Consider the following 25,266-nt stretch of genomic DNA (forward strand, 5'->3'; position numbering starts at 1 on the left):
ATTACTCAGAGAAGCAGCAAAGAGTCACGTTGTCACTCTGGAGGAGCTGCTGAACCCAGGTGGGAGAAAAACCAAGAGATTTTTTATTTTCTCGAGAGAGAGAGAAAATAAAAAATCATTGCTCACAAGCCCTGTAGGGAAGTGAAAGTTGAGATGAAACCAAAAGTCAAAGTGAAGTCATGTGTGAAAGAAGGGGAATCAGGTCAGAGTTTAGTTTATCAAAGAGAGAACATTACGCCAGACCAAGTTCCATGGGAAAAATTTTATTTATCAATATGCTGTAGTTTCCAAACTGGTGGAACGTTGTTTCCATTGTAGCTGGTGCCGACAGGTTACGCTGAGAAGTGGTAAATAAGTGAATGACAAGAAGAAGAAAAAAAGAAACATAAAATAACATTTGTGATTCGAACAAAAGGAAAGTAAGTTCAACAGGTTTTTGCTTTCACATGCACATTGAGAGAAAAATAAATCATAATACTGTGGCTTTGAAAAAAAAAAAAAAACCCCAGCAGAAACCACCTTACAGCATCCTTGTGCTAAATGAGGAAGGAGGGGACGACAAAGGAGAAGGGCAGCGGGAGGAGAGGGAGCATCTTTAAAACAAAAGACCGCCTGGGAGATAATGAGTGGTGTAAACCAGATGATTTATTGGCGAGCGCGCCACTGTCACGCTTTCATACGTGGCCTCGTTCTTTTCTCCGCTTCTCCTTCTCCCTCCTTCCCTACTTCCCCCTGCGACCTTCCCCTTTCCGGCCCTCTGGACTTATAAAAACTGAAATCAGACTCTTCTTTTTTGGACCAACATCTTTTCGCTTTTGGTGTCGCCATGGGTGAAGGAGGCTCAAATGGAGCGAAATAACACAGTCTTCATATGCAGAGTTAAGCCGTGCCTCCAACATCATCGTCATCATCATCATTCCAGCAACCTATCCCGTTTCAAAGCCACTCGGTGACAAAGGTTCAGTCTGAAGATGTAAAAATTCCTGTTGAACGGCAACATAACAAAAGCAAACCCCCCTCTCTGAATCCTAATTTTATTTTATTATTATTAATATTAATATTTTTTAAACACGTGTGGTAACAAAGACTTTTTTGACAATACTGGATGCTGCGTAAAAGACAGCACATGTTGCAATATTCAGTTAAAAGTCTAAAGGAAAAAGAAAATGAGAACAAAAAAAAAAAGAAAAGAAATTGCAAGGATTTATACAAAACACACTTTAAAAAGACGTCTATTTACAAACATCCTCCATTACAAAAATCTAATCTTAAATTCTTCTTATGAGCAGTGTTCAGGTGGAAATTAAATCTTAAACTGGGCTCTATCCATATATTTACATTTCTCTGCTTACTCTTTTTTTTTAATTTTATTTATTTATTTTTTTTCATAATTCCTCCCGAAATTGAATAACACTAAGCGGTCGCTAGAATGAATGAAAATGAGATATGCTTTGTGGTAATTTGGTAATGACTCCCTAAGCTGGTGTAGATGAATAGAGGCGCGGTGATCCGAAACAAAAATATATGCTCTAGATGAGTTTTGCAGATGGGCGCATGCTGAGTTAAAACACAGGGACACACACACACACACACACACACACGCACACACACACACACACACAAAAATCACCGGCAGCTGCTGAGGTTGTTAACTCAAGAGGTTAACGACACGCAAGAGCCACCGGAGTCCTCCCCGAGTCTTCAAGCCAGGGTCGCCTTTTAACCCCGCAGCGCCTGTCCGAGGGTGATGTCAGCGCTGGTTGATGACGGGCTGGACGCTGAGTAAACGTTACGCACCCCAACCCTGACCGGAAACAAACCTGGACCCGTCAGTCTGGATGTGTTTGTGTTGGCGTGTGGGAGCAAACAACAGCTTTTCGTCACGCATGGCCCTCCCTATTTCCTTTTTTTAATATGGCGAGACATGAGTGCCAAATATTGGTACACTGCAAAACCACGAAACTTTACCATGTATTTTTGGTCTAGTTTCTATCTAGTGCAAATATCTTAGTGCGGTTGAAATAGGACAAAAATGGACTGACAAGCATTGTTCAAGCAAGATGTACGGGCTTTTTTTACTTCGATAATTCCTTAATATTTATGAAAAAATACTAGTTATAAGAAAAATAATCAGCCAGTGACGCTAGTAATTTTTCATCAATGATAAGAAGTTATGTATTAACTTAAATCAAGCCCACAATTCTCGCTGAAAAGTTGCCTGTTATTTAGTCTTATTGCAAATATACCAAGATATTTACCTTAGAAACTAGACCAAAAATGGTAAGATTTTATGTTTTATTCGGTACATAAAAATTGCAGCTTAAAAAGTCAGAATGATTTTTAGTTGCTCATCATCAGGCTTGACTTAAAAAGTGGATTCCCTGGCAACTTTTAAAGTGGCGTTCCCAAGATACAGGGGCTTCCCCCCCCCCGTGTCCATGTGGCATAAAAGGTTTTGATGACTTGATCGAACCGTACGAGCCGAGAAGGAGGCGTTCGAAACGCTGTGACTTGCTGGTGTAAAACATGGCCTTCTGTTCTGGGGGAGGTGTTCGCCTACCTTACAGCGCGCGTCGGTTTTTACTTCATTCGTTCGTGTCATGCAGATGTACAACGGCTGTATGTTTATGAAAAGGCAAAAAAAAATAAAATAAAGTGACTTTCTATGATCTGATAGAGGATCCTTGGCTTTTCATAAACAGGCAATGAGATCAATGAGGAAGAAGGTGCTCAAAATACGCCTTGCTGGTGTAAAATACAAAGTTTTCACTGACATTTTCCTGACTGACTAAACATCGCAGCTTTGCCGATATTTGGCACTGGTGGCTTGCCGTATCTCAGACATCATTAGCTTTGACTGCAGTGCTGTATGCTCCATTAGAGGAGGTGCTCAGTCCCAAAAAAAGAAAAAAAACCTGTCTGTCACAGCAGCAGACGAAACTTGCACACATCCACTGAGTGGAAACTGCAAATATAAGCACAAATAAGCACCTATGTGTACACACACAAAAACATCCGCCTCCCCCTCCATCTATCTCCCTGCCACTCCACACTCGTGCAGCTGCAGTAAAATCCCGCCTTGATGCTGTCGCCCTGGGCTGTGTGATAGCTGGGCTGCAGTGTCCTCGCTGAATATTCCACGCAGCATTTTTATTCACAGCACAGCTGGTGAGAGAGGCCTGCGAAAACGAAAGCGCCTCGGCCGGCCCTGCCTCACCCGTTCCCACCTCCATTATCCTCTCAGGTTAAAGCCGAGTCACAGGAACAATTTTTCTCCCCCAATCGGTTGGAGAGAGTGGGCATGAAGATGGCACGTAGATTAGTCACAAGCTGACTCATCTACAGATGGCGGCCAATTGGAATGTGATGATACTGTATTCCGGCTCTCCGTCCAAACCTATATGTGGGGCATCATACCTCTGTAGGCCAGCCAATCAGGGAGAGCCATCTGACCGACGCCCCTCAAACTAACATTTTTTTTTGGATGCTTCAACTGTGACTCTAGTAGATAAAGCGAGCAAATAGCAACCTGCCTGTCTGAAAGCCGATCTGACGGTAAGATCTCCGATCGGTGCCAACTGGAGCACTCAAAAGTGTTTGTTAGATCCTGTCTGTCTATCAGATGGCACATCACCCTCTGTTTTTTATTTGTCCTGCTTAGGACACAGTATCTCAACGTCAAATCCAATAAAGTCTCCACACTTCTTAGAGAAACCGGTCTGGACATGTCCAACCGCACTCAGCGAGGACACACCCTGAAATACACTCACACACACACACCTACACACAAATGTGCCAGAGCAACGCTGGAACTCATTTCAACCAAGCAGGAGGGGAGGAATTCCACGTCCGCAACACACACACACACACACACACGCATACACACCTCGACAGCTAAGAGTCCAGGTTAAAGTCTGTCTTAACAGATTAAAAGCGGTGAGATGGCGTGGGCAGTGAGGGGATGGGAGTCGTTATGACAATGGGTTTAGCTCTATACATTGTGCACTCATAGGAAAAGTCTAACAAAATACAACTGCTTTGTGAACTTAATCAGGGTTCGAGGAAATCTCCTCCATCAAAAATAGTAAGTAAGGCAAACATCAGAGGTGCGTAAGGGAGAGGAGCACGTTTTTCCACACACTGTGTAAAGATACCTGAGCTATCTGGAGAGTTTCCCTGGCCCAGCAACGGCGGGAGGGTGGCGAAACGCGCACAGTGGCGCACACGTACACACACGTACACACACGTTGATGTTGTTGTTTTTTTCCTTTCTTACTGGCTCACCATCAGCACCCCCGCCCTGCCTGCCTGCCTGCTTCCCGGCCGGTTGTGTGCTGGGATGGTGTGTTTAATTGGGTGTAGCACAGGCTGGACTTCGGGGAGCCGAGATAAGTTATATCCTGTCCATTAGCAGGGACAGGGAAGCTAAAGGTCCATCTGTTGGTCCAGTCCAGAGTCTCCGGGAGTGGTTGGGGTTGGAGGGGAGATGCATACTGGTGGGGAGGTGAGGGAGGAGAGGGACGACAGTCGGGGGCTCTCATCAGTCAGCTCCCAACCCCGCTGGTGACTGCTCAGTACGCGTTTCTCCAGATTTGTGCAGCAGGTGGTACAAATAACAAGGAGGGGGGGGGGTGGCTTCAAGTCCCTGCACCCCCCACCCTTAAAAAAAAAATTCAAAGGAAAACGTTCTTCCCAAGAACGTAAATCAAGCGCTCCTCTCTCCTGGCCGTCGCCGCTGGCTCCCCCGGAGCGCGTCAAACCTTGTAGTAGATGTTGGCAGGGCTCTGCGGCGGCATCTCCTGGACGATGTAGACCGGGTGACCGTAGTCCCCGCTCACCTTCTCGTAGTGGGGGCAGTAGTTGTTCTCTGTCCGCAGGGGGATGATGATGTCGCTGGGCTCGGTGCCGGCAGTGCCGCCGGGCAGCTTGGGGTTGGACAGCGTGCTGAGCGACAGCGCCGACGGGCGGGCCTGCGAGTGCGCGTTTTTCCTGGAGCGCTTGCGCATCTTGATGAGGAGGATGACGAGGAGCAGGATGAGCACGAGGAAGATGATGCATCCGATGGCGATGGAGGAGAACACGGCCACTTTGGAGCTCAAGAAGCCGTCGGTGCTGGAGGACGACCCGGGATCATCTTGGATCTTGGGGCCTGCAGAGAGAGAGAGAGAGAGAGAGAGAGAGAGAGAGAGAGAGAGAGAGAGAGAGAGGGCTTAAGGAAAGGAAGGTCACCAAAAGGCAGAGATAAATTATTCCTTTTCTGAGATGCACTGAGGAAAGATTTTTGTTGAATGGCAAACTATCATTCAGTTGTTTCCTGATGTACGTCGCTCCTTATTCCATGACTTGGACTTTACAGTTTTTGTGAGCAACGCTTAAAGAATTTGATTAAATGAAAAAATCTATTTCACCATAAGTTTTGCAAACGAACACATAACTAAGGCTGCAAGTAACAAGTAATTTAGTTATCTATCAATTCTTCTGACGATTAATCAATTAGTAAATTAGTTGACGATTACTTCAATAATCGATTCATCATGATTAATCCGATTAATCGTCTGAGCAGTTGAGATAACCCACAAAGTTTTCTGCATTTTGTCACTTTACAGTTACAAACTTTAGTGTGTTTTGTTATAGATGTAACATACTAATAATTCCTTTAGTTATCGATTAATCTATTGATTATTCTAATGATGATTAATCAGATAAAAAATAACCACATGCTGCACATTTTTCCTTTTATTCTATGTTAGAAATATATTTGTTGACTATTTTTGGATTAACCAGTTAATAATTGGATAGCAAAAGGTGCCTAAAAAGAGATTTTGTTTTCACAGCATTTGAACTGGGTGAAGATAAAACCATGTCACATATTTAACAAAGGTTTTGTTTTTATTTTAAATGCACAAATTATGTATATCTTTTGCACCGTTTTGGCTTAATTATGGCTCAGAATATGTTGTTCTTTCAGTAGTTGACCTTTTTATTTGAGTCTGTATACTCTACTTACAATTACGAAACTGGTGGACGATCATTTCAATAATCGATTAATAATGATTATTCCGATTAATTGTGCCAGCCCTACACATAATCCTATAATGTTTCCTGCATTTTGTCCCATTAAACCTACAAGCTTTACCGTATTTATAAGGATTTTATATGCTATGCTAACACAAGGTGTTGAATAATCAGAAGGTGAATAGAAACGGACCAAAGTAGATTCTGTTTAGGGTGAATAGCTTCCAGCTTTGTAGACGTAGAGACAGAAAAATTCTCCAGTTCTTTTTTTTTTTTCTCCTGTAGCTCCAGCTCAGCCAGACAGGATGGACAGCATCTGTTGCCACAGATCCCTAAATGGATTCAGGTCTGGATTTTGACTGGGTCACTCAAGCACATGGGTATGCTTTGATCTAAACCATTCCAGTTTGCGGCGTCAAACAGTATTTACTGCCTGTATGTCTGACCAGCCTCACTATTCGTGCTGAAGACGAGCATCCCAACATGACGCTGCCACCACCATGTTTTGCAAACACTGTACTTCGTATAAAACTCATAGTTGTATTCATATTTTGGGATTTTTTTCATGAAAATTGACAATATTCAAGTATTGGAACAATTATTATTCAATTTCATTCACCAGCTTCTTGTTTTGGTTTTTTTTGCAAACTGCACAAAAAAAACCCATCTAACTGTTTTTTTCTCGGATTGCCTCCACGAAGGCCAGATTTGTCGTGTGCACGACTAATTGTTGCATCAACAGATTCTCCCACCTGAGCGGTGCATCTTTCCAGCTCCTTTGACATCTTGGCTGCTTCTCTGATCAATCCGTCAGTTTAGGTGTGAAATGGTGTCTTAGTCGGTTTGTCAAAAATGCTGAGAATCTTAGGATATTGTTGTATGATCTATCCATCCCATACCCCTTCGCAATTATGGAGAACTCTGGTTTTGATCTAGAAGCCTGTGGTCATAACGTGGAAAACAGTGAAAAGGCATCGAGGGGATGTGAAGACTTTTTGCAAGGCACTGAGGAGTTGCCGTAAAAAGTGCAGAGCACATAAAAGCTATCTGCTCTTTGTTTCCTTAATGTTGCATTTTAGCGGAAATATATGGAACGGCTGAAGAAAGAGGTCGCATCACCGTTTGCTCGTTTAATTTGAATATAAAGGAGGGTTGTTTTGCCAGTTAAATCTAACGTACCCGGAGAACTTTGATTGTTCGTTAGAGGAGATGATGCCTCTTTCCCCTCCGCCTGTTCCTCGTACTCCTTTATGAGTAACTTTCAAGAAGTCCCTTAGAGACAGCCTCGCATTCACGGTCCGTCTGTCCTGACATGTGCAGACCATACTAAATCAACTCGGAGTGCATCCCACTTTCTTGTTTGCTCAACATGACTAACAGCCCCTTTGATGTAATCTAATTGAATAAGCTCAATCAAAGCAGCCCCCCCCGCACACACACCCCATTCCCTCGCCAATGAAATCCGAAGTCGACACTCAGCACCACCAAGATTCCCGCTCTGATCTTTTTTCCCCTTTTCTTTCTCCTTTTTATTTCGGGGGAGCGATGCGAGCGACGGGCAAGTTGTTCGACATGTTTTGCGTGTCAGAGGCCAAGCGAGCGATGGAAAAACCAAATGTGGAGGGCACATCTGAACATCTGATTTTATTTTATCCTTTTGTTCGGGGGGTGGAGGGTGTGGGGGGCTCAGGAAGGGATGGGAAAGGGAATGGCTGGCTCCGCCGGTGACTGAAATCCGAGAGGAACCAAATCTGTTTTCCATGTATGCGTGCAGCTGCTGCCAAAGACCAGCACTCACCCTCCCACACCAACCCCTCACGTCAGCCATCACTCTTTTACTGTCCGTGACCCCTCTTCACCCCTGACACCCCCGCCGCCCCCCTCTTACCTCCACAGGCACACAAAAGTCTCATACCTCAGGAGCCTGCCAGCCCCGTTAATGACTGTGTCTCCACACTCTGCCGGCCCCCGTTTGCACTTAACCATTTATTGATAAGGGCATAACCGCGCCTTGAGCCTCTATCGCAGCCGAACGCTGTGATTGAAGGCTACCAATTCTGCTCTTATCGGGAGAAATCGGAGGCTGAGGGAACTTCGTACATTCTGAGCGAGCCGGGGAGAGAGGCTGTCAAGAAATTTCATTCCTGAAATATCAGCGCCCTCCACCCCGCCGCCACTCGTCCTTCATTCCACCCTCACTTGACATAATAACTGATCCAACAGTGGCAGGCAGGTGAAAAGCCCCAAGAATACAGGGAAAAGTGACATAGGGACATCTTTTTTTAGAGCAGCTAATGTCAAATAAGCAACTATTAAGGAAAGCGCCGCTTATCACATCGGGACAGGCGGAACAGTGTGAACTTTTGAGGGCAGACGGGGAGTTTGTGTTGCACAAAGTTGTGGAGTAAGTCAAAAAAAAAGTTCCCTGCAAAGCAGCCGCTCTTTGGAGAAAATAAGAAGAAAAAAAAAGGAGAAGTGGCTCCTGTGCAGGGAGGCAGTGATGAAGAAGATGCAGGTAAAAAGAGGCAGCTCGGATGAGATAAGCTCCTTTTCCTTTTGGGCCGTATCAAGACAACGAGTGGTCTCAAACCGCCGGAGGTGCCTGAATGTGTAACGTAAATGTAAAACCCCTTTAAAAAAACTGTTAAAATACAAATAAATATCAGTGTCTGCATTCAATAACTATGTCTCAGAGGGGCAGTTTTTGTGAAAAATCAACCTTTTTGAGCTTCGCATCAAGTTAAGATGTTATTCCCTCATCAAAAACACTCCTGGATTCTTCCATGCATGCTTGAAAAATACTTTAATCTCCATGGCAACCATTCAGTCGTGGAAAATGCCTGGGTGGACCCAGCGCCCCCTTTGGACCTACAAAGGTTCTAAGCTTCCGCCTCACAGATCACCCCTCCGCTCCTTCAGACTAGCCACCAGCAATTAGTAAACACCTGATGGAACTACGAATCTCCTGAGCTTATGTTACGAGCTACTTCCCAGTGCGACGCTGGTAAAACTTTGTTGAAGAGTTAATAGAGGAGCCATGTTGTGATGACTTTCTGAAGGCGAAGGAGTTTTTAAAGAGACAGAAGCCCAATTTCAAGGCATTATATTAGAAAGTAAAATTTCATGGACTATAAGTTGATATCAAGTAAAGCTGAGTTTGAAATACTGCCACCTGCAGGTGGGAGTAAGCACTTAAAGCCAATGTTTCTACACTTTATACAGAAAATTAGATATCCCCCCAAAATTAAGCATTAGCTTGAAAAAATGTGGGGATTTGTTAATTTTGCTGGATTTTCTGCAATCTCAAAAAAAGTGGAGAGACTGGTTGACGTCAACTGATAACAACTGCTTAGATTAGACTGATTTAAGTGCATCTCTAATGAGGTTTAAGGCAGGTAATGTAATAAAAAGGTCTGTCGTCAAGTCTCCCAGCATGCAGCACACTCCCTGTGTGACTCAGGGCGAGCTTAGTTTGTTTAGGGTGTGGTTTTATGTCTTTTCATCACAACCTGCATTTTGGAGAGTTTCACTCTATCCTGTCAGCAACTCTGGATTTGCAAACACTCCAGCATGCTGAGTTAAGAGTTGCCTGAAGCGTGTCAGAGCCATATGAGGAACAGCATACTTTGAAAGGCTAAACTATTATTTTTAATTTTCTCCCTGGAGACCGAATGTGAGGAGTTACTAGCGCAGCCTCGAGGATGTAGGTATTCTGTTTGAAAAAGTTTTTAGATTTTTTTGTTTTTTTTGTTTTTACATTTGCTCGCTAAGCTGAAAGATGTCATGTATTTATAACAGAAGTGAACAGATGAAGGGGAAACAGTTAAAAATGAGAGCGGCTGCCCAGATATCCATGGTAACGGTTGGGAGGACCTGCCGGGATTCGACGCTCAGGTGGAAGAATCCGTCGCCACAGCAGCTAGATATGCACTTCATAAATCCGGCATGCGTAGAGGAGTGGCTAAATGAAAGCTAAAATATCCAGCATGAGGTTTGCAACAACATTTGAGAGAGTAGAAGTAAGGGTGGTGGCAGTATTATGATGTGGGGAGGTGTTAGCTGGGAAAAGGAAGCTACTCATGGGAAGCAGACACATTTAAAGCTGCAAAAGGAAAACGATGTCAAACTGGCGCAGAGGTTCAAATTTCAGCAGAACAACAAACCCTGAAAAAAAACAAAACAGCTTGTGCTGAAAACAATGTAAATCTAGTAGTAGACAGAATTTATCCCTCTGGAGCCACGTTAAGCCAAATTAAGTCTGGTTAATTAACTTCTGACTCACCAATGAAGTCATAGAGCAATGCTTCATGGGCTCTTATGTCTTTAAGGAAGCTCTTCTCACCCCTGGTTGAAATATTTCTCTAAGGAAGTGAATTAAAGTTTCATTTTGAAATGCACAAACACTGATTGCCTTTTGTTGCTTGAAAGAAAACCATGAATAGGATGTTCATCGCTAGCGACGGTGAAATGATTTCAACTCGTCTTACCTCTCCAACTCAAAATTAGATCTGATGAGGGATGAGACGATTAATGCGATTAATCGTCAATCAATTTAGCAATCGATTAATCATTCACTGGAGTATACGGACTCAAAACTGTATATTTTCTGAAAGAGGAAGACCCTCAGAGCCGTAATCGATACAAAACATATGTAGAATTTACGTTTAAGATAAAGAAAAACACCTTTGTATGTAAATATGTTCTACCCAGAGCTCCTCAAGTGGCATAGTTTTATCTTAACCTGGATTAAATTTGGTCATTGTCGGATTAAGCGCCTTTTGCTTCACTGTACGGATGTTAAGACGGGACAAAAGAATTGAGCTTTTCACATGTTGACGTTGACAAGTCTTTCTTAGATACAAAGAATCAAGTGTACGTGAATGCTATGTTATTGCATTTTGGGCAAAAAAAAAAGGCTAATTTTCTTATTTAAAGGAATTGAGTTATTTGCATTTTTCTATGTATTTTGAATATTGTATAAAAAGGCTTAAGTGGTTAAGTAAAAAATTTGCAAAAAGTTCACTTTTTTTAGATCATTTCACCAATCGTCAAAATAATTGATAGAATAATTGACAGTCTACAGTAACGATAGTTTCAGTTCAGATCTCGGGGCAGAAGGTGGGCGACCAATACAGGATCAGGGGATTCCTGCAGTAAAACATGGGAGTGGCAGCATCATGTTGTGGGGACTGACGGGGGGACAGTCCCCAAAGACTTGATACAGGCAGAGAAACAATTACATGGTTTAGATTAACACATACTCATGTGTTAGTAAGGCCTAGTCAAAGTCCAGCAGCAAATCCTGCCTGGGATCCTTGAAAATGTGTCGCCGTGGACACTCTCTACCCCACATATGTCAGAGTCAAGGCCCGCGGGCCACATCCGGCCCGTGAGAAGATTTTCTACGGCCCCTGGGATGATCTTGATTTATTATTAGAACCGGCCCGCAGCAAGCCGGCACCCGCCTGAAAAAAATGCGAGATGCACCCCCGTTCGATCCTCACAACGCGCGCACTTCGCTCGATCCTCACAACGCGCGACTTCGCTCGATCCTCACAACGCCACCCCGTTCGATCCTCACAACGCGCACTTCTGTTCGATCCTCACAACGCGCACTTCCCCCGCTCGATCCTCACTAGACCAAATGCGTCATTTAAAAAAATCTCAATGAACATTCGATCAGTCCGGCCCTCGGCTTGTAGCAAAATTTTTAATTTGGCCCTCCGTCCATTTGACTTTGACACCCCTGCTCTACCCAATCCGACCGAGCTGGAGTTACTCAGCTCAGAAAAATGTGCGAATATTTCAGTTCCTTGACAGTGAAAGCTAATGGCTGGGGTGTGTGTGAATGCGCTCACCAGGGATTCCTGGCATCACAGGCCCAGTCTTACTCGGGTCGGGCGGACCGGAACTGCTGGTCTCCGGTATTGAGTTGTCCTCCTGGGTTTCCGGCGCCTCCGGGTTCGCTGCGTCTGGGTCTGTGAGAAAACAGAGAAGAAAAGGAAAAAAAAGAGAGAGAGAGAAAGAGAGAGAGAACACACAAAAAAAAAGTCAGCCTTGGAAAGCCGCATGCAATGAATTACAATGACTTGTTCCTCTGCTACAGCAAAGGATTATGCTTATTATCTTTTGATATATCTTTTATACACAGAGACGGTTATCTTCGCCTGTGTCGAAACTGTGTCAGAAGGGAAGATGAAAGCAGGGGGAAAAAAGAGGAAGGGTTTGGTGGGGGGGGAGGTTGTGAACGGCTGTGAAACACGCCGATATCCCTGTCCTGTCGTAAAAAAAAAAAAAAAAAAAAAGTGAGCTCACATCTACATCAGCAGCTCCTTCAGCAAACACTCAGACAGGCATTTCCAACACCGACACACTTGTGAGAGCCTCCCACACACACACACGCACGCACACGCCCACACACACACACACACACACACACCTTCAATATACTTACAATACACTCAGGCCTGGCAGAATGGGGGTAAAGTAGTTATATATTAACTTTTTATTGTTTTACATTATTCATCACGTTAAAAGGCCATAATATGCCTTATTTATTGCCCTGGCTTTAACTCTGCTAGAAGAGGCACACTTCACAGGGGGCCGGGGGGGGAGTGGGGGTAATAAGAGGACCGGAAAACAGGACGCCGTGGTAGACGAGGAGAGGAGAAGAAGGAGAAGAGGAGGGGAGGGATTGTATGAGCTCTGAGGGGAGCGCAGAGGAAACAGACAGTTTATCTGACTGTCTGTTGTGATTTCTGCACACACACTTTGAAAGCTTGGCTGCAGTAAACAGTGGAGGGTCTTCCAGTGGGGTTTTTCCTTCCTTTTTTTTTTTTTTACAAGGGTTAGAAGACAGCCAGACACTATTAAAAAGATGGATTCCACAGGAGTCCATCAGATATTTCTGCCACGCCGCGGACCTTATCTGCATCTGCCCCAAGGCCCGCTCAAAGGGCTGTGAGGAGAGAGGGAGAGGGAGAGGAGGGGGCAGAAAAAAGGGGGCTCGTGGGGAGGCAATTTGTATTCGAGTCCCCCGTGGGAAGTGTGTGTGGCCAAGCACGGGCGGATGATAGGAAGGGGGCCAGTCATTCTGGCAGGAAATTTTCTATTTCCAAGCAATTATGGCTAAATCTTGAGTCGAAATGAGAAATGATTTGGGTATGGATGGGAAGATTTAAAAAAAAAAAAAAGGAATTGGACTATGGTGTCTCTTTCTTCTTCTTCTTCTTTTTTTTATGATGTTGCATGGGATGGTGGCGGCCCCTCTGCAGCTCCATCTTCTCCATGTCCCGACCGCAGCCTCAGCTCGGCGCTGATTGTAGCAGCACCGAACTTAGCCGTGAGCTGTTGTGCCTTGTCAATAATTGATGAGAGAAAGACAGGAGTGAGAAGTGGGAACATTCACGCATGACAGAGGGGCGGAAGGGGTGGAAGTGGGGGAAGCGGCGGCCATGCGTGCAGACAACACTGATCTGACTCACTACGACGCGCGCACGTGCCCGGGCACTGAGCGTGTGCATGTGCATGCCGCGGCCTAATGTTTTGACCCCCCCTTTATTTTTTTTCCATTCTTTCTCCTGTGCGTGCTGTTTGACATTTTCCTTAGCAAGGCAGACAAGCAACCAACTCATAAGTGCCAAGCTACCAGAAGGAGGGGAGGGGCGGAGGGGAGACGATGATGATGGAGTGACAGAGCGGAGAGACAGGGATGTCGGGAGACGTAGATGGAGGGAAAAACACGAGGAGGGAGAGATGCATGCGTGGCAGTGAGTCAACATATTTCTAATGAACAAGGTGACATGGGAGAGAGACTGCTGAACAGCAGAGGATTTATAAATGATGAGCTTCCCATTCAGGCATTTCTCTTCCTTTTTAGTGTTTTTTTTTGTTTTTGTTTTTTTGCAGAAAAGAAAAACAACAGCAAAAAAAACCCCCAAAACCCAGACATTTAAATAAGTGACATACAGAGCATGATTTTTACTATTTAATGCGACACACCAACGTGTGTACTAAGGCTAATGCATGGTTTTCAATTGTTTACAAAGAAATCTTTGAAGTGTGGTGTGCAGATGTTATTCTGGCCCCCTCATCTGCCACAAAAAATAGCATTTCACTTCAGCTTTCAAGTTTTCCTTTTTCTAAGGGTTTTCTAGGAACTGGTCACCGTTATTCAACGGCGACTGGACAGGAAATACGCACCAAAAACACAAAATCTTAAAGTATTTTTGCCCAGATTCTAGAGCAAATATGTCAGTACTCTTAAAATAAGACAAAGCTAGTCTAGTTTTCATCAAGATATTGGATGGTGCTTTAGGTCAATAATCCCTTCAAAATGGTGAAAAAGTTTTAGTTCACCTGGCAGATCATTTCACTCATAAAGTGGGAGAAATGTCTTATTACAAGTGAAAAAAAAATCTGGAACCTGACTTAAAATCAGCTCCTATATCTTCCTTAAAAGTTACTTGGGAGTTAGTTTTCTTTTATTTCAAGAGTACTAAAGTATTTGCACTGGAAACTAGACCAAATCTACTTGGGAAGATTTTGCGTTTTTGCAGTGTATGATCCAAAACCAGGAATAGGACCCAGGAGAACCGGATTGAGGACTTTGGCCCCTGCAAACTGAGCCACCGAAACACGCGTCTTCCAGTTTCTTTCTTTCTTTCTTTTTTGGTAGGTTTTGAACAATCTGCATTTCTCTCACAATTATGCACTACTTTAAGTATTTTTCTCCCCCCTGTCAAATCACCAAACATTGAAGCTTCGTCAAAATGCTAAGACGACAAATACTGGCAAACACATATGCATCATAAATGTGTCTCTAAAAGAATCGGTGCACATTTCATACTGGAATCAATCTCCAAAGTACACAGCACAATGTGCAGAAAGATTGGAAGCGGACACAGGAGAGAGGGATAGCGGGAGGGAGGGCGATCTTGGCGAGCAGAAGGCACTGAGCTGCAGAGACGGAGGATGTTTGAATCGAACACACAATAACATCTGGGGTCAGAACCGAGCGGTGCTTTGGTTTTTATTGTGTTTGCTAAGACAAAACACAGTGTGGCTGCTGAAGGAAGCGCCTCTGGGGGGGGGGGAGGGGGGGGGGGGAGGAGTGAATAATGTCTGTTTTCATTATTGATTAGTCTGGTGAGGGTTTTTATGTTTAATTTTAGAGAAGAGACAAAAAAAAAATATATGCAGAAATACTGCCCTGAGGCACGACTTCTTTAAGTTTCATCAAATAGCTAATAAGAGAGAGAAAAGCCTCAACAACCAGAACAGGCTCTTAAAATATGCATTTTATTTATATATATTATTTGTTAACGTTTTATCTGTACTAACACTGCATTAAAAAGAGAATGCTAGCAGAAAGGAAGTGCAGCCGCTCATAAAGTGGAAATAGAGAGGAAAAGTCCCCTGAAATGCATAATGTCAAAGTACTTTCTTATATGCCACCTATTCGGTGTTAAAATAGGCCCTCATTCTGGGGATTATATTTGACATTTTCAGCACTTTCTGCACTCACAGCAACCAGCTGAACAGCAAGAGTAGGAAAAAGAAAAATCCAAACTCTTACGTGTGGAGGTTGGCCACCCTTGAAACTTAATGGAAGATAAAAAAAACCCAAAAAACAATCTCTTGAAAGCAGCCAAATCAACACCCTGCTTCAAATAGCCCAGTGGACTGAACAGGCGCATCACGCACCCCAGCCCCAGAAACCGACTTTTTGAAAGTGCCGGCAGCTGCGCACGCTGCATCATTCCAAAAAAAGGGTTTTTAGGGCACATCGACTGTGAGTGACAGCTCCGCCGGGGGAGCGTTTTTGGGAAACGAGCGCACGGCTCTGCCGAAGTTGAGGAACAGCCGGGAGCCACGGCAGCGGACCCCGACTGAGAGGAACCTTCCTGGAAGTTTCCTCGAAAACGAGCCCCCCCTTGTCCCCGCGAACCAATCTCGTTTTCAGCTCCTGTTAGCCGGAGAATATGGAACCGTTTCTCCTTGATAGCTCTGTGTCGCCCCGCCTGCGCTCACGCGGCGTTGTTGTCAGCCCCTGCCAGGCAAGAGTCGCAGTCCCAGGCCATTGGCTGCTCAAAATGACCTACATGGAGAGCAGACGCAGAGGCTGTCTGTCTCTGAGATAGCTGTGGGTATTTTTTTCATCGCATCTGCTGAATTTGTTCCCGCTCAAACCTTGCTAGCATCAGCAGCTTGTTAGTTTCTACTCCCCCACATTCTGCACAGGATACAATGTTGTCATCTCAGTCTCTGGCACATCCACAAATTCCCACACACGCTCCATTTTCAATTTTTTACTTTTTGTGTTACAGTGTCTCTTCAGTTTATTTCTGATTAGGTGGGATCCAACTCTTAGTCTGGAATCGGATCGCCGTGGTGGGCTGATGTTCCCCTTACTATCTGTTTGGGTCAAAACGAACCCCTCTGAGGACGCAGGAACTGTTTACACAGCAACACATCTGTGTACTGTATTCTGTCAAAGCCAGGATGTAGAGGTCCGGATCGCGAAGTGGAGCGCCGTGGAAAAGAAAAATGCGTGATGCGAACCAAATGCTGCATCCAAGGATATCTAAACAAAACTTGGCTGTTTACCTCCAGCGTTTTTAAGATGACGTACGCCCCGCGGCGCGCACTTTTGTGGAAAATTTCAAACACGCGTTCGCAGGGCGAGAATCACAGCCGAGGAACATCAGAGGGCAACTCCTGCAACCTGGAAGTGGCGCTATTCCACGCAAGTCATCAGTCATTTGTTTGTTATTTCTTTCGGATTTCTTTTCTATACAACTTGCGCGTGCTATTCACTGGTATATGAGAGTCATTCAACATGTCTCGATTCCGCCCGCGGGGCTGGGTGGGCAACGTGGATACGATCATCTGTCATAATACGGGCCTATGTAATCGTATATCGCGGCGTACACAGCGGCGGTCCGTTTTCCATCAGTGCAACTCGAAACTTTACATCCAAAATTCCTGGCCAGGAATTCGATGGCGAGCTAATCGGATCACTTCATCACGCTGCAGAGCTGCAGAAATTAAACAGCGCGGTGCATGCAGGGGTCCTGAGTAGTGGTCGCCTCCCACAAACAGAAACCCCCACCAGTAAACAGATAATTATCGTCTCTCACTTTTAATTATGATCAAGCAGTTTTAATGCACTTGACATCTGTGAGCTACACTGTGAGCTGCTTCGTTTTTGGTTAAAGTTTCTGTTTTTCTTAGAAGTCTGGCTGCATGGAGTTTCCATGTTCTGCTTGTTCAGGCATTAGTTCTCTCCTGCAGTCCAAAAACATGGCCGTTGGGTTAATTAGTAACTCCAAATTGTCTTCAGAGTACATAGTTTTTGATACAAGTGTGTAAAATGACGTGAAAATAAATATTTTAATACAAAAGAGCAAAATTACACTGAAATATTTTGACAAGGGTAACTTAAATTTAAAAACATTAAATCTGCCATATTCGATTTTCCATATTGGCACTTCTCACCGGGGAGAGACATTACTTTTACTTTTCTCTGTCACTAAAAGTTTTAAATTAACAGACCATGGAAAATATTGACTAACTACTGAAGTCAAGTTATCTAAGCTGCTCTTCAAAATAGGAAAATCTAGAAAACATGCCATTTAAGTAACGTGAAATGTGTGTTCCTAAGTCAGGAAATGGCTACATGAAAGTAACCACTTGTCTAAACTTGTCCATCTAGACTTTCAGTGCAATAATTAAAAGCCTTAAAGGCAACTGAGATAAACATGGCTGGACAAGGACCCATATTTATCTCACCGCCACACTCAGGAGGAAGAAAATCTCCAAAGCAGGGAATTAGTTACATCCTAAAGCCATAAAGTCTCCACAGTTAGTTAAAGGTTTTTGAACATATCTTTACCAAATATTGCCAATAATTGTAGAGGATGCTGAGGTTATTGAGGAAAAATAAATCTTATAAAGAATTCATGAAAGCCAAAGTGGTCCTTGAACTCTATATGAAGATGAATTACCTCGGTTTGAATTGTAATATCTGAGGTTCTACTCATTTGTATTTTATTTGATATGGATTTATTCATGAACACTTTACCTATCTCCACTTCGGAGTAGATAAATCCAATTGACTGTGACACTATCATCAGATAATGTGAGCAAAAAGCTCAGAAAGCAGTTAATTGTAAGAATATTGTAACCGACACACATTTCAGCTGTCTCATTTATGAGCCAATTGTAAAATCTCAAAATAAACAATGAATGAGAGAAGGAAAAAACATGGATTCTCTGTTATCTTGATTTTAGCAAATAAAAAAATAATGCACTTCCTTTTTTCTTCTTTACTTTCATGTGAAAAGAGGAATTTGAACCACTAAGTAGTGGCTCTGTCCTTTCTCTCCTAAGACGGTTCTGACATTGTCAATGGTTCAGGAGTACTAACACGAGGAATGTGGCAGTTTAAGTCTTCATTCTGAAAATTTGTCCGTCATAGTTTTTGAAGCTCTGACATTAACCACCACCCACACTTTGTGAATCTCCCCCAAATTCTTGAATTTTCTTTGCTACATAATGCTGTGATTATCCTAGTTGATTGTGCACCTTTTCTACAGTTATTTCTTTCCCTCAGATTTCTAATAATTGTATGCTTGGAAACACACCACTGTGAACAGCCAGCTTCTTTAGAAATGGTCTGAAAAAAAGCCTTGAATTTTAAGTGACATTCATTAAAATCAACAGAAATAAATGCTTAAACTATTTCACTATATTACAGAAATCAATTTCACTTGCTTTCAATTTCAATTTGCTTTACTTTCTGAATTCAACTGCCAATTCATTGATTTCAGACGTTCAAATTTTAATGTATCGCACTTGTACATCCCGGACGAGCCCCCACTGATTGAAAAATATGGCTGAATGTTGCCAACGAAAGAGAAAAATCAACTCAGTGAGGCGCGTAAGAGGGTGCAGATAATTTGGGAAATGGCATTTATGGTTGTTATTATATTTATGCATTACACAGTACACTGTAAAAGGAACCAGCTAACTAATTAGATTACTTATATAACCTTACAGAAGTTGGCTTTATAGCTTTCTTCCCTCCTATTCATCAGGGCTATGGCATAAGCTATAATATCACTGTAATTGCCATGTAATGACTTCAATTTTAAAACTAACACTTCTATTTTGACAGAAGGGCAACACAGTTTGACAGAAATCACACTGTCTTGTTTTTCAAAATATTTCCAGGTTTAAATAGAAATCAAAACAAGAAAATTTGTTGAAAGTATTTCTTTAAAATCAAAAGCATGTCAAGTTCATTATTTTATTAAAATTTAAATGTGATATAGAGGTCGGTATCAATTTTGAAAGACAAATTGGAGAAACCCTGCTGGCAAGTGTACCACACAGAACAGCTTTACAGTTCCAGAGATCGCGTCTCGTCGGACGCTGCTGGCGGACATAGTCACGGCAGGCACACACGGCGTTAAATGGAAATGTCACACCAAAGTGAAACATGGCTTCAAGGCAGCAGCGCTTTTCTTTGTGTTCTACATGTGAGGTGAGCGCACATTTACCTTGCCCGACTTTCATGATGACTTTCATGGCTCGGCTCTTGCACACGCCTCCCTCGCGGTTCTCCAGGCCCTCGATTGTGCCGTTGGAGGTTGCTGGAGGGCAGAGGTGGGGGGGTGGGGTGGAGGAGGCAGGACGAAGGGAAGGGTGAAGGGAAGAAGGAAGAAAGAAGAAAAGGGAGAGACGGTGACACGTTAGTTAATGAGCACGTCCATAACGCACAGAACTAATCAATATTCACGACAAGCTCTGATTATCTGTTCCAGTGATTAGCAGTTCTCACCCTCAATCAGTGGCCAGCCCTTCTCAACGCCACCTCTCATTAACATAAGAGAGTGAAGTCAAATGAGAAGGAACAACATTACAGTCCACCGAGGTGGCGAAGAGGAACTTGGTTAGACCTCAAACAGTGTGTGCGAGTTTGTGTGTTTTCTGTTTGCGCATAGTTTAGCAGTGAGGCACGGCTATGAAAGCTCCAGCTGCCTGCCAAATCCTTCGTGTAGCTAACTCCCTCTGGGCCACATGTGTCACCACTTGCTGGTAGTGCAGCGAGCTAAATGCTTCGCTCAAAGTTCTTGCTGCATCCATTTCCAAATTAGTGCACGGACACGCAGAGTGTCTCCGCTCGTTTCAAAGCCCGGCTCTGATCCGGCCGAGGAAGGAGAGTTTAGGGGTCCGGCGTTGTTTATCCAATGTCACGGTCTCTTCACGCGCCGCGACACAATTGGTTGTCTATTTTCAGGCCCGTGATAATGACCCGGGGAGACAGAGTGTGACTCCGACCTTAGCACTGAGCAGCTAAGCACGAGGTTGTATATGTGTGGGTTGGGACAAGAGACGGTGGCTCTAAGTTTGGAATTCCCCAAATGATCTCCATGTCCGCTTACTCTGCTATTTTCCTTCCTCTCAATTGCTTTTGTTTCTCTTCCTCGCCTTATCCATCTAGGTCTCAAATCATTCCGCTTTTTACATATAAATATCTGCGATGTCTGCCTCTCCCCGTCCCTCTCCGCCTCCCTCTTAACTCAATAACCATCTCCCAGGGTGATTGCTTCAGATGGCAGCCTCATTATGATGACATTGTCTTGTAGAGGATGCTTATCTAATGACAGCACAAAGAGAAGCAAACTTGGCTACTGGGCAGAGGAAGGAGGAGAGGGGATGTGGGTCCAAACAATGCCCGACAAACACTGGAATACTTACTGGCATGGCTGAATCAATGTTTCTACATGTGATTACTTGCTATAAACTCCTGTATCAAGCTGTTGAAATGTGGCTTCGGAGCTACGGAAAAACACACACACACACACACACAAAAAAAGAAAGGCTCATCTAGTTGATTCATGTCCTGTCATTCCTAAGTGTTATTAATGCTGACATTTTGTCACCTCCCCCCATCCCAAGGGATTCCAGCTTTTTTTACCTCAGAGAAATTGAACAAAACGAAATAATGAACAGCACTAATATTGTGTTACGCTATCAGATGGAGCTCGGCCTCTAAATCACGAGGGCAAGCACAGCATTTTGCTAGCGTTAGCCGGAGTGCGTGATAATTTGTGAGGCTCGCTGTGATAACATCTTGTCAGGAGCTCTTTGCCGAAATCAACCATGGCCCCGTTTCCCCCCCTTAAATTCTGGTGTAGACTCAACACAGCTGAGTGAAGCGGACACTGAAATATACAGGAGGGGCCGGGACAACTAAGTGCCGTGCACGAACAGGACAACATTTCAAATTTATGTGCAGCATTAATGTGAACGAGCACTCCAGGCTCAGAGAGCCCGGTGAGTTATCTACGTCCTGTAATCTCCAAAAGCTGCGCCGTTATTTCTTTAAACTAAATGTTAAGTAGTTTTATCTAAACAATACATCAAACTAAATTTGTTGGATGAGATTTGGTATGTCTGTATGATTTTAAACAGCTGTGAGTCACTGAAGTGTTTTATCTGAATGAGCATTAAAAGACAGCTTCAGGTTTTTTTTTTATTTCATTTACAATAAAAAAAGTTAACCTAAAGTGGGATGTTCCTCACAAAAACCGACACAATTTTCAAGTTTTACCAGACGTCATCAGGGAATTTAGCTTTATTGTGAAAAATTTGAGTCAAGTGAAAATTTATTTGCTGAAAATGACAGTAACCCAGGCTTGTTCAAGGAACTGTTGAATAAAACAATACAGATTTTGAGATTTGTTTTGGTGACAAACCACCAGACAGGACTCTTAAATATTTCTTATTACAAAATTCTGCACTTTTCTAGACTCCAAATAAAACATATTTGTACATTTTCCATAGATAGCGAAAAAAAAAGAGCAGTTTTGTAACAGGGAGCCATCTAAGTTAGACTAACTCAATTATTTTTCAGTCATTTGATTTCTCAAATCACTCCAAGTTGTCGGGGTGTGTGTGGCACACTGGCGTCAATAATATACACAAACCGGACATGTTCAACACAAATTTCGGACTATTAGAAAGTAATTTCTTCTTTGTGTACAATTGTGATATCCATTCTGATGAACGTAGCACTCCTGCAATAAATCCACTCCACGCAGACAACATTCCCAAAATGCTAAAAATTGCCATGTTGGAGGTACAGATGAGAAATACAGTCATCACAGTTTTTATGAACATTGTTAGAATCACATAATTTTCAAATTACATGCAGCCCAAGTCCTGGATATAACCACTGAAGTCGGGGTAACAAGTATAAGGTATGAGCTGAAAATGGAGCGAAGGAAATACTGTTTTTAGTAATCTAAGCTATCAATAAGTCTTCACATTTGGCAAGAGTCAGTTTATAATTTTTATTATTCTGGCCTGAATCTAAGTTGTTTTTATCCCAGCAGGGTAACCAAGGAGCCGTGACTTGTTTAAAGCGATCGTCCAACGACAGAGATGTGAACAGGCCTGCCCCCGGTTGTGATAGACCGGGTGCTGATACAAGCACTATAACCTGATCTGTGATTTTACATCCAGTTTCCTTTCCTCTTTCCATTTTTTTCTCCGTTTCCAGGGGAAAGTTACACCAGAAAAAAAAGAAAAAGTAGAACCTCTTTGAAGCTGAAGCTCAAAGGCGCTTGAATAATCTCACTAAGAGTGAATATTATATCCACTCAGGGAGAGCAAATCTTCTCAGTGTTAACTTACTCCTGTCGTCTAAATTAACCATTCCTTCAGGCTGGCTGAATGGGGCCTCTGCATCGCTGATGTGGCATAATGATAAGTTGGCCCTTTGAGGCTCCTGTTTAGCTCAACGACTGAAAGGGAGCTGGATTTATAAAGATGATCGCTTCACATGTTGTTTGCATTCAGACCATGTACAACGTCACATAATTCAAGCCATTACTGTACCGCTGGAACTTCATAATCTGATTAACTGTGTCCGATCATAACCACATTTCCTTCTGCGAATCCATCTTTTAAGCGCTGCTCAAGATGGAAATCAACTGCAGGAACCAACTGTTGCGCGCACTCAAAAAATGCGCTGCTAATCTTCAAACGGACCTGGAGACTCTGGCTCGGCTGATTTCGGTTTACTCACATCTATCGTGTCAAGAGATCACGCTAAAACTGTGCCAGCAACGTTTGTCAAACTCCCTAAACCCACTCGACAACAAGGACACACTGCCAGATTTTTTATATTTTTTTTTATTTTTTTGGTACTTTAATCTAAAAGCCTCTCACTCTATCTTCTCTTCCTCTCGTTCAATTTTTCCCTCGTCTCTCTCTCTCTCTCTCGTTCTCTCTCTCTCTCTCTCTCTCTCGCTCCCTCTCATTTCATCCCCGAGCGCTGACGTTAATCCAAATCTGGATTTCCAGATATTAAAAGGCCAACAGTCATGTCGCGTATTGGAGGGAGGAAAGTGGGGAATTGGGTCTTCCTGTGTGTCTCGGCAGAGATAAAAACACAAGGGAGGGATGAAGGAATGACAGGACGAAGAACAAAGACAGGACCGGTCCGCCGCTAATGATTGAGTGGAACAAACTCAGCGGTCCAGAATACCCAAAAGAAGTGGTCATTGCATGAAGGAATGCTGCGTTTTTGAAAGAAAGCGGCTGGCTCCATAAGAGGGGGTTTGTGTGATTTAAGACCCTCTTTGTGGGTGTGGATCGTTGGCCACAGAGTGACTAGTGGGAGAACAAAAGATCTACAGCTGCTGAAGTCATAAGAGAAACCAGGTGCCAAATGTTGATGTTGGGAAATATCTACAGTACAACTACATGAGCCAAGAGCAAAGCTCCTGTTCCAGTGCTACATATGTTCTTCTACTGTATTTTTGCCTACAAGAAAACATATTAAAGGAGGTTGTTTTAAAGTAAAGTTCTGTTGAAACACTGTAAGTAAATGATATCTTACCTGCAGTAGTTAATGCGTGTAGTATAAATTCAGATTCGTTGGTAGTGGAGCCTGAAGCCAGAGGCTAAACCCCGTGAGCAAAATTTCAAAAGATGATGATGCCTTTCTTCTAATTAATGTGAAAAAGTGCAAGAAAAGCCAAAAGTGAAAATTCTGCTGCATAAAGACATCTACAGATGTCTAACTCTGGCTGAAAAGGGGGTGTGAGGTTGATCCACTGTGCAAACTGATTTTAAACATCTTTGTTCAGGCTAAATTTAGACGTATGGGCTAAAAAGAAGTCAAATTTTCATCATATTTTTCAGGGTTACATAAAGGCGTCCTAAAAACAACCCCCCTGATGTTAATGTTTGGTGGGAAGTCTGACAGGAGAAAAAGCAAACTTCCACACGCTTAAAGCAACTCCAGGCTTAAACGTAGCTGTTTATGCTAACTCTGTTTAGCTAGTTTTTTGGACACATCAGAGTTCATGCAAGTATTCACACCTCCCCAAATGAACCAGACTTTCCAGGCAAACGAACTAGAGTTTGAATAAAGCGGCCTAAGCAAGGGTGGTGCGAACAAACGGACCTTTAGTCTTGGTCCGATCCAAACTAGTCATTAGCTTTAGCCTCTGCGACAAACCAGCTTGGATTTATGCTGAGTAACAATACAAAGAGTTGCCTCTTCGACAGAGGGTTATGAAAATCCCAGAAATGTCCATTCTAACATTCATATTCGAGTGGAGCCCTTCACAATCGACTAAAAAAACCCCAGATTTCACAAGGACATTTGGGGTGGAGAGGAAGGACTGCTCCCCAAGGTGCTCTGGGGAGAGTAGTGGGAGAAGTGTTGCGGGACACCGGCGCTGAGTGGTCCAGACAACACATGCTAAGGCTAGAGCGCGGTGCAGCGGTCTATATTTATTCTCAGGTCTCCTAAATGAGGTCACTCAGGTGGTCCTGCTGAATACATCCCCCCCACCCTCCCCATATCCATCATGAATCATCTACTGCTTATTATTCCTGTTCGGCCCAGGAGAAGTGGGGACGAGGGGAGGGGAAGCTTTCACACAGAGCAATAGGCTCAGTATGGAGCTAGCCGCGGCGTGCACGTTTGCGTGAGCAACATCTGCCCAGAGCACAAGCGCGGGGATGGATACAGCCCATGTGACAGACAGAGAGCAGGTTGTTTAATGAGAATGTGGATGAGAGGTGACATTCATTGGCTGCCTCTCACCCACAGCATTCAGACTCCCACTCAGACGAGCAAAAGCAGGGAAAAACGGTAGGCGCGGTAACCACCGCCAATAATGTCTACATTTCCCCCCCAAAAAGAGAAATGGGAGATAAATA

At 43.5% G+C, this 25,266-nt stretch overlaps 1 protein-coding gene across 2 annotated transcripts in view; it reads right to left on the bottom strand.

Annotated features, from left to right (window-relative positions):
* Nucleotides 1-247: 247 nt before the first annotated feature.
* Nucleotides 248-25,266, bottom strand: part of efnb1 (ephrin-B1) — an 81,250-nt gene continuing 56,231 nt past the window's right edge. The window contains exons 3-6 of one of the 2 annotated variants that reach the window (XR_006371746.1): nucleotides 19,581-19,673; nucleotides 11,874-11,993; nucleotides 3,857-5,149; nucleotides 3,768-3,780 (exon numbers count right to left, since the gene is read on the bottom strand). Coding sequence is in view for 1 of the 2 variants with exons in the window: in XM_044127592.1 (XP_043983527.1) it covers nucleotides 4,755-5,149; nucleotides 11,874-11,993; nucleotides 19,581-19,673 (608 nt within the window). In the remaining variant the exon portion in view is untranslated. Of the gene's footprint in view, nucleotides 5,150-11,873; nucleotides 11,994-19,580; nucleotides 19,674-25,266 lie in introns of both variants that reach the window. The other variant, XM_044127592.1, reaches the window with a different exon arrangement.

Source organism: Gambusia affinis, linkage group LG09, assembly GCF_019740435.1.
Source record: "Gambusia affinis linkage group LG09, SWU_Gaff_1.0, whole genome shotgun sequence".
In the NCBI taxonomy this organism is placed as follows: domain Eukaryota; kingdom Metazoa; phylum Chordata; class Actinopteri; order Cyprinodontiformes; family Poeciliidae; genus Gambusia; species Gambusia affinis.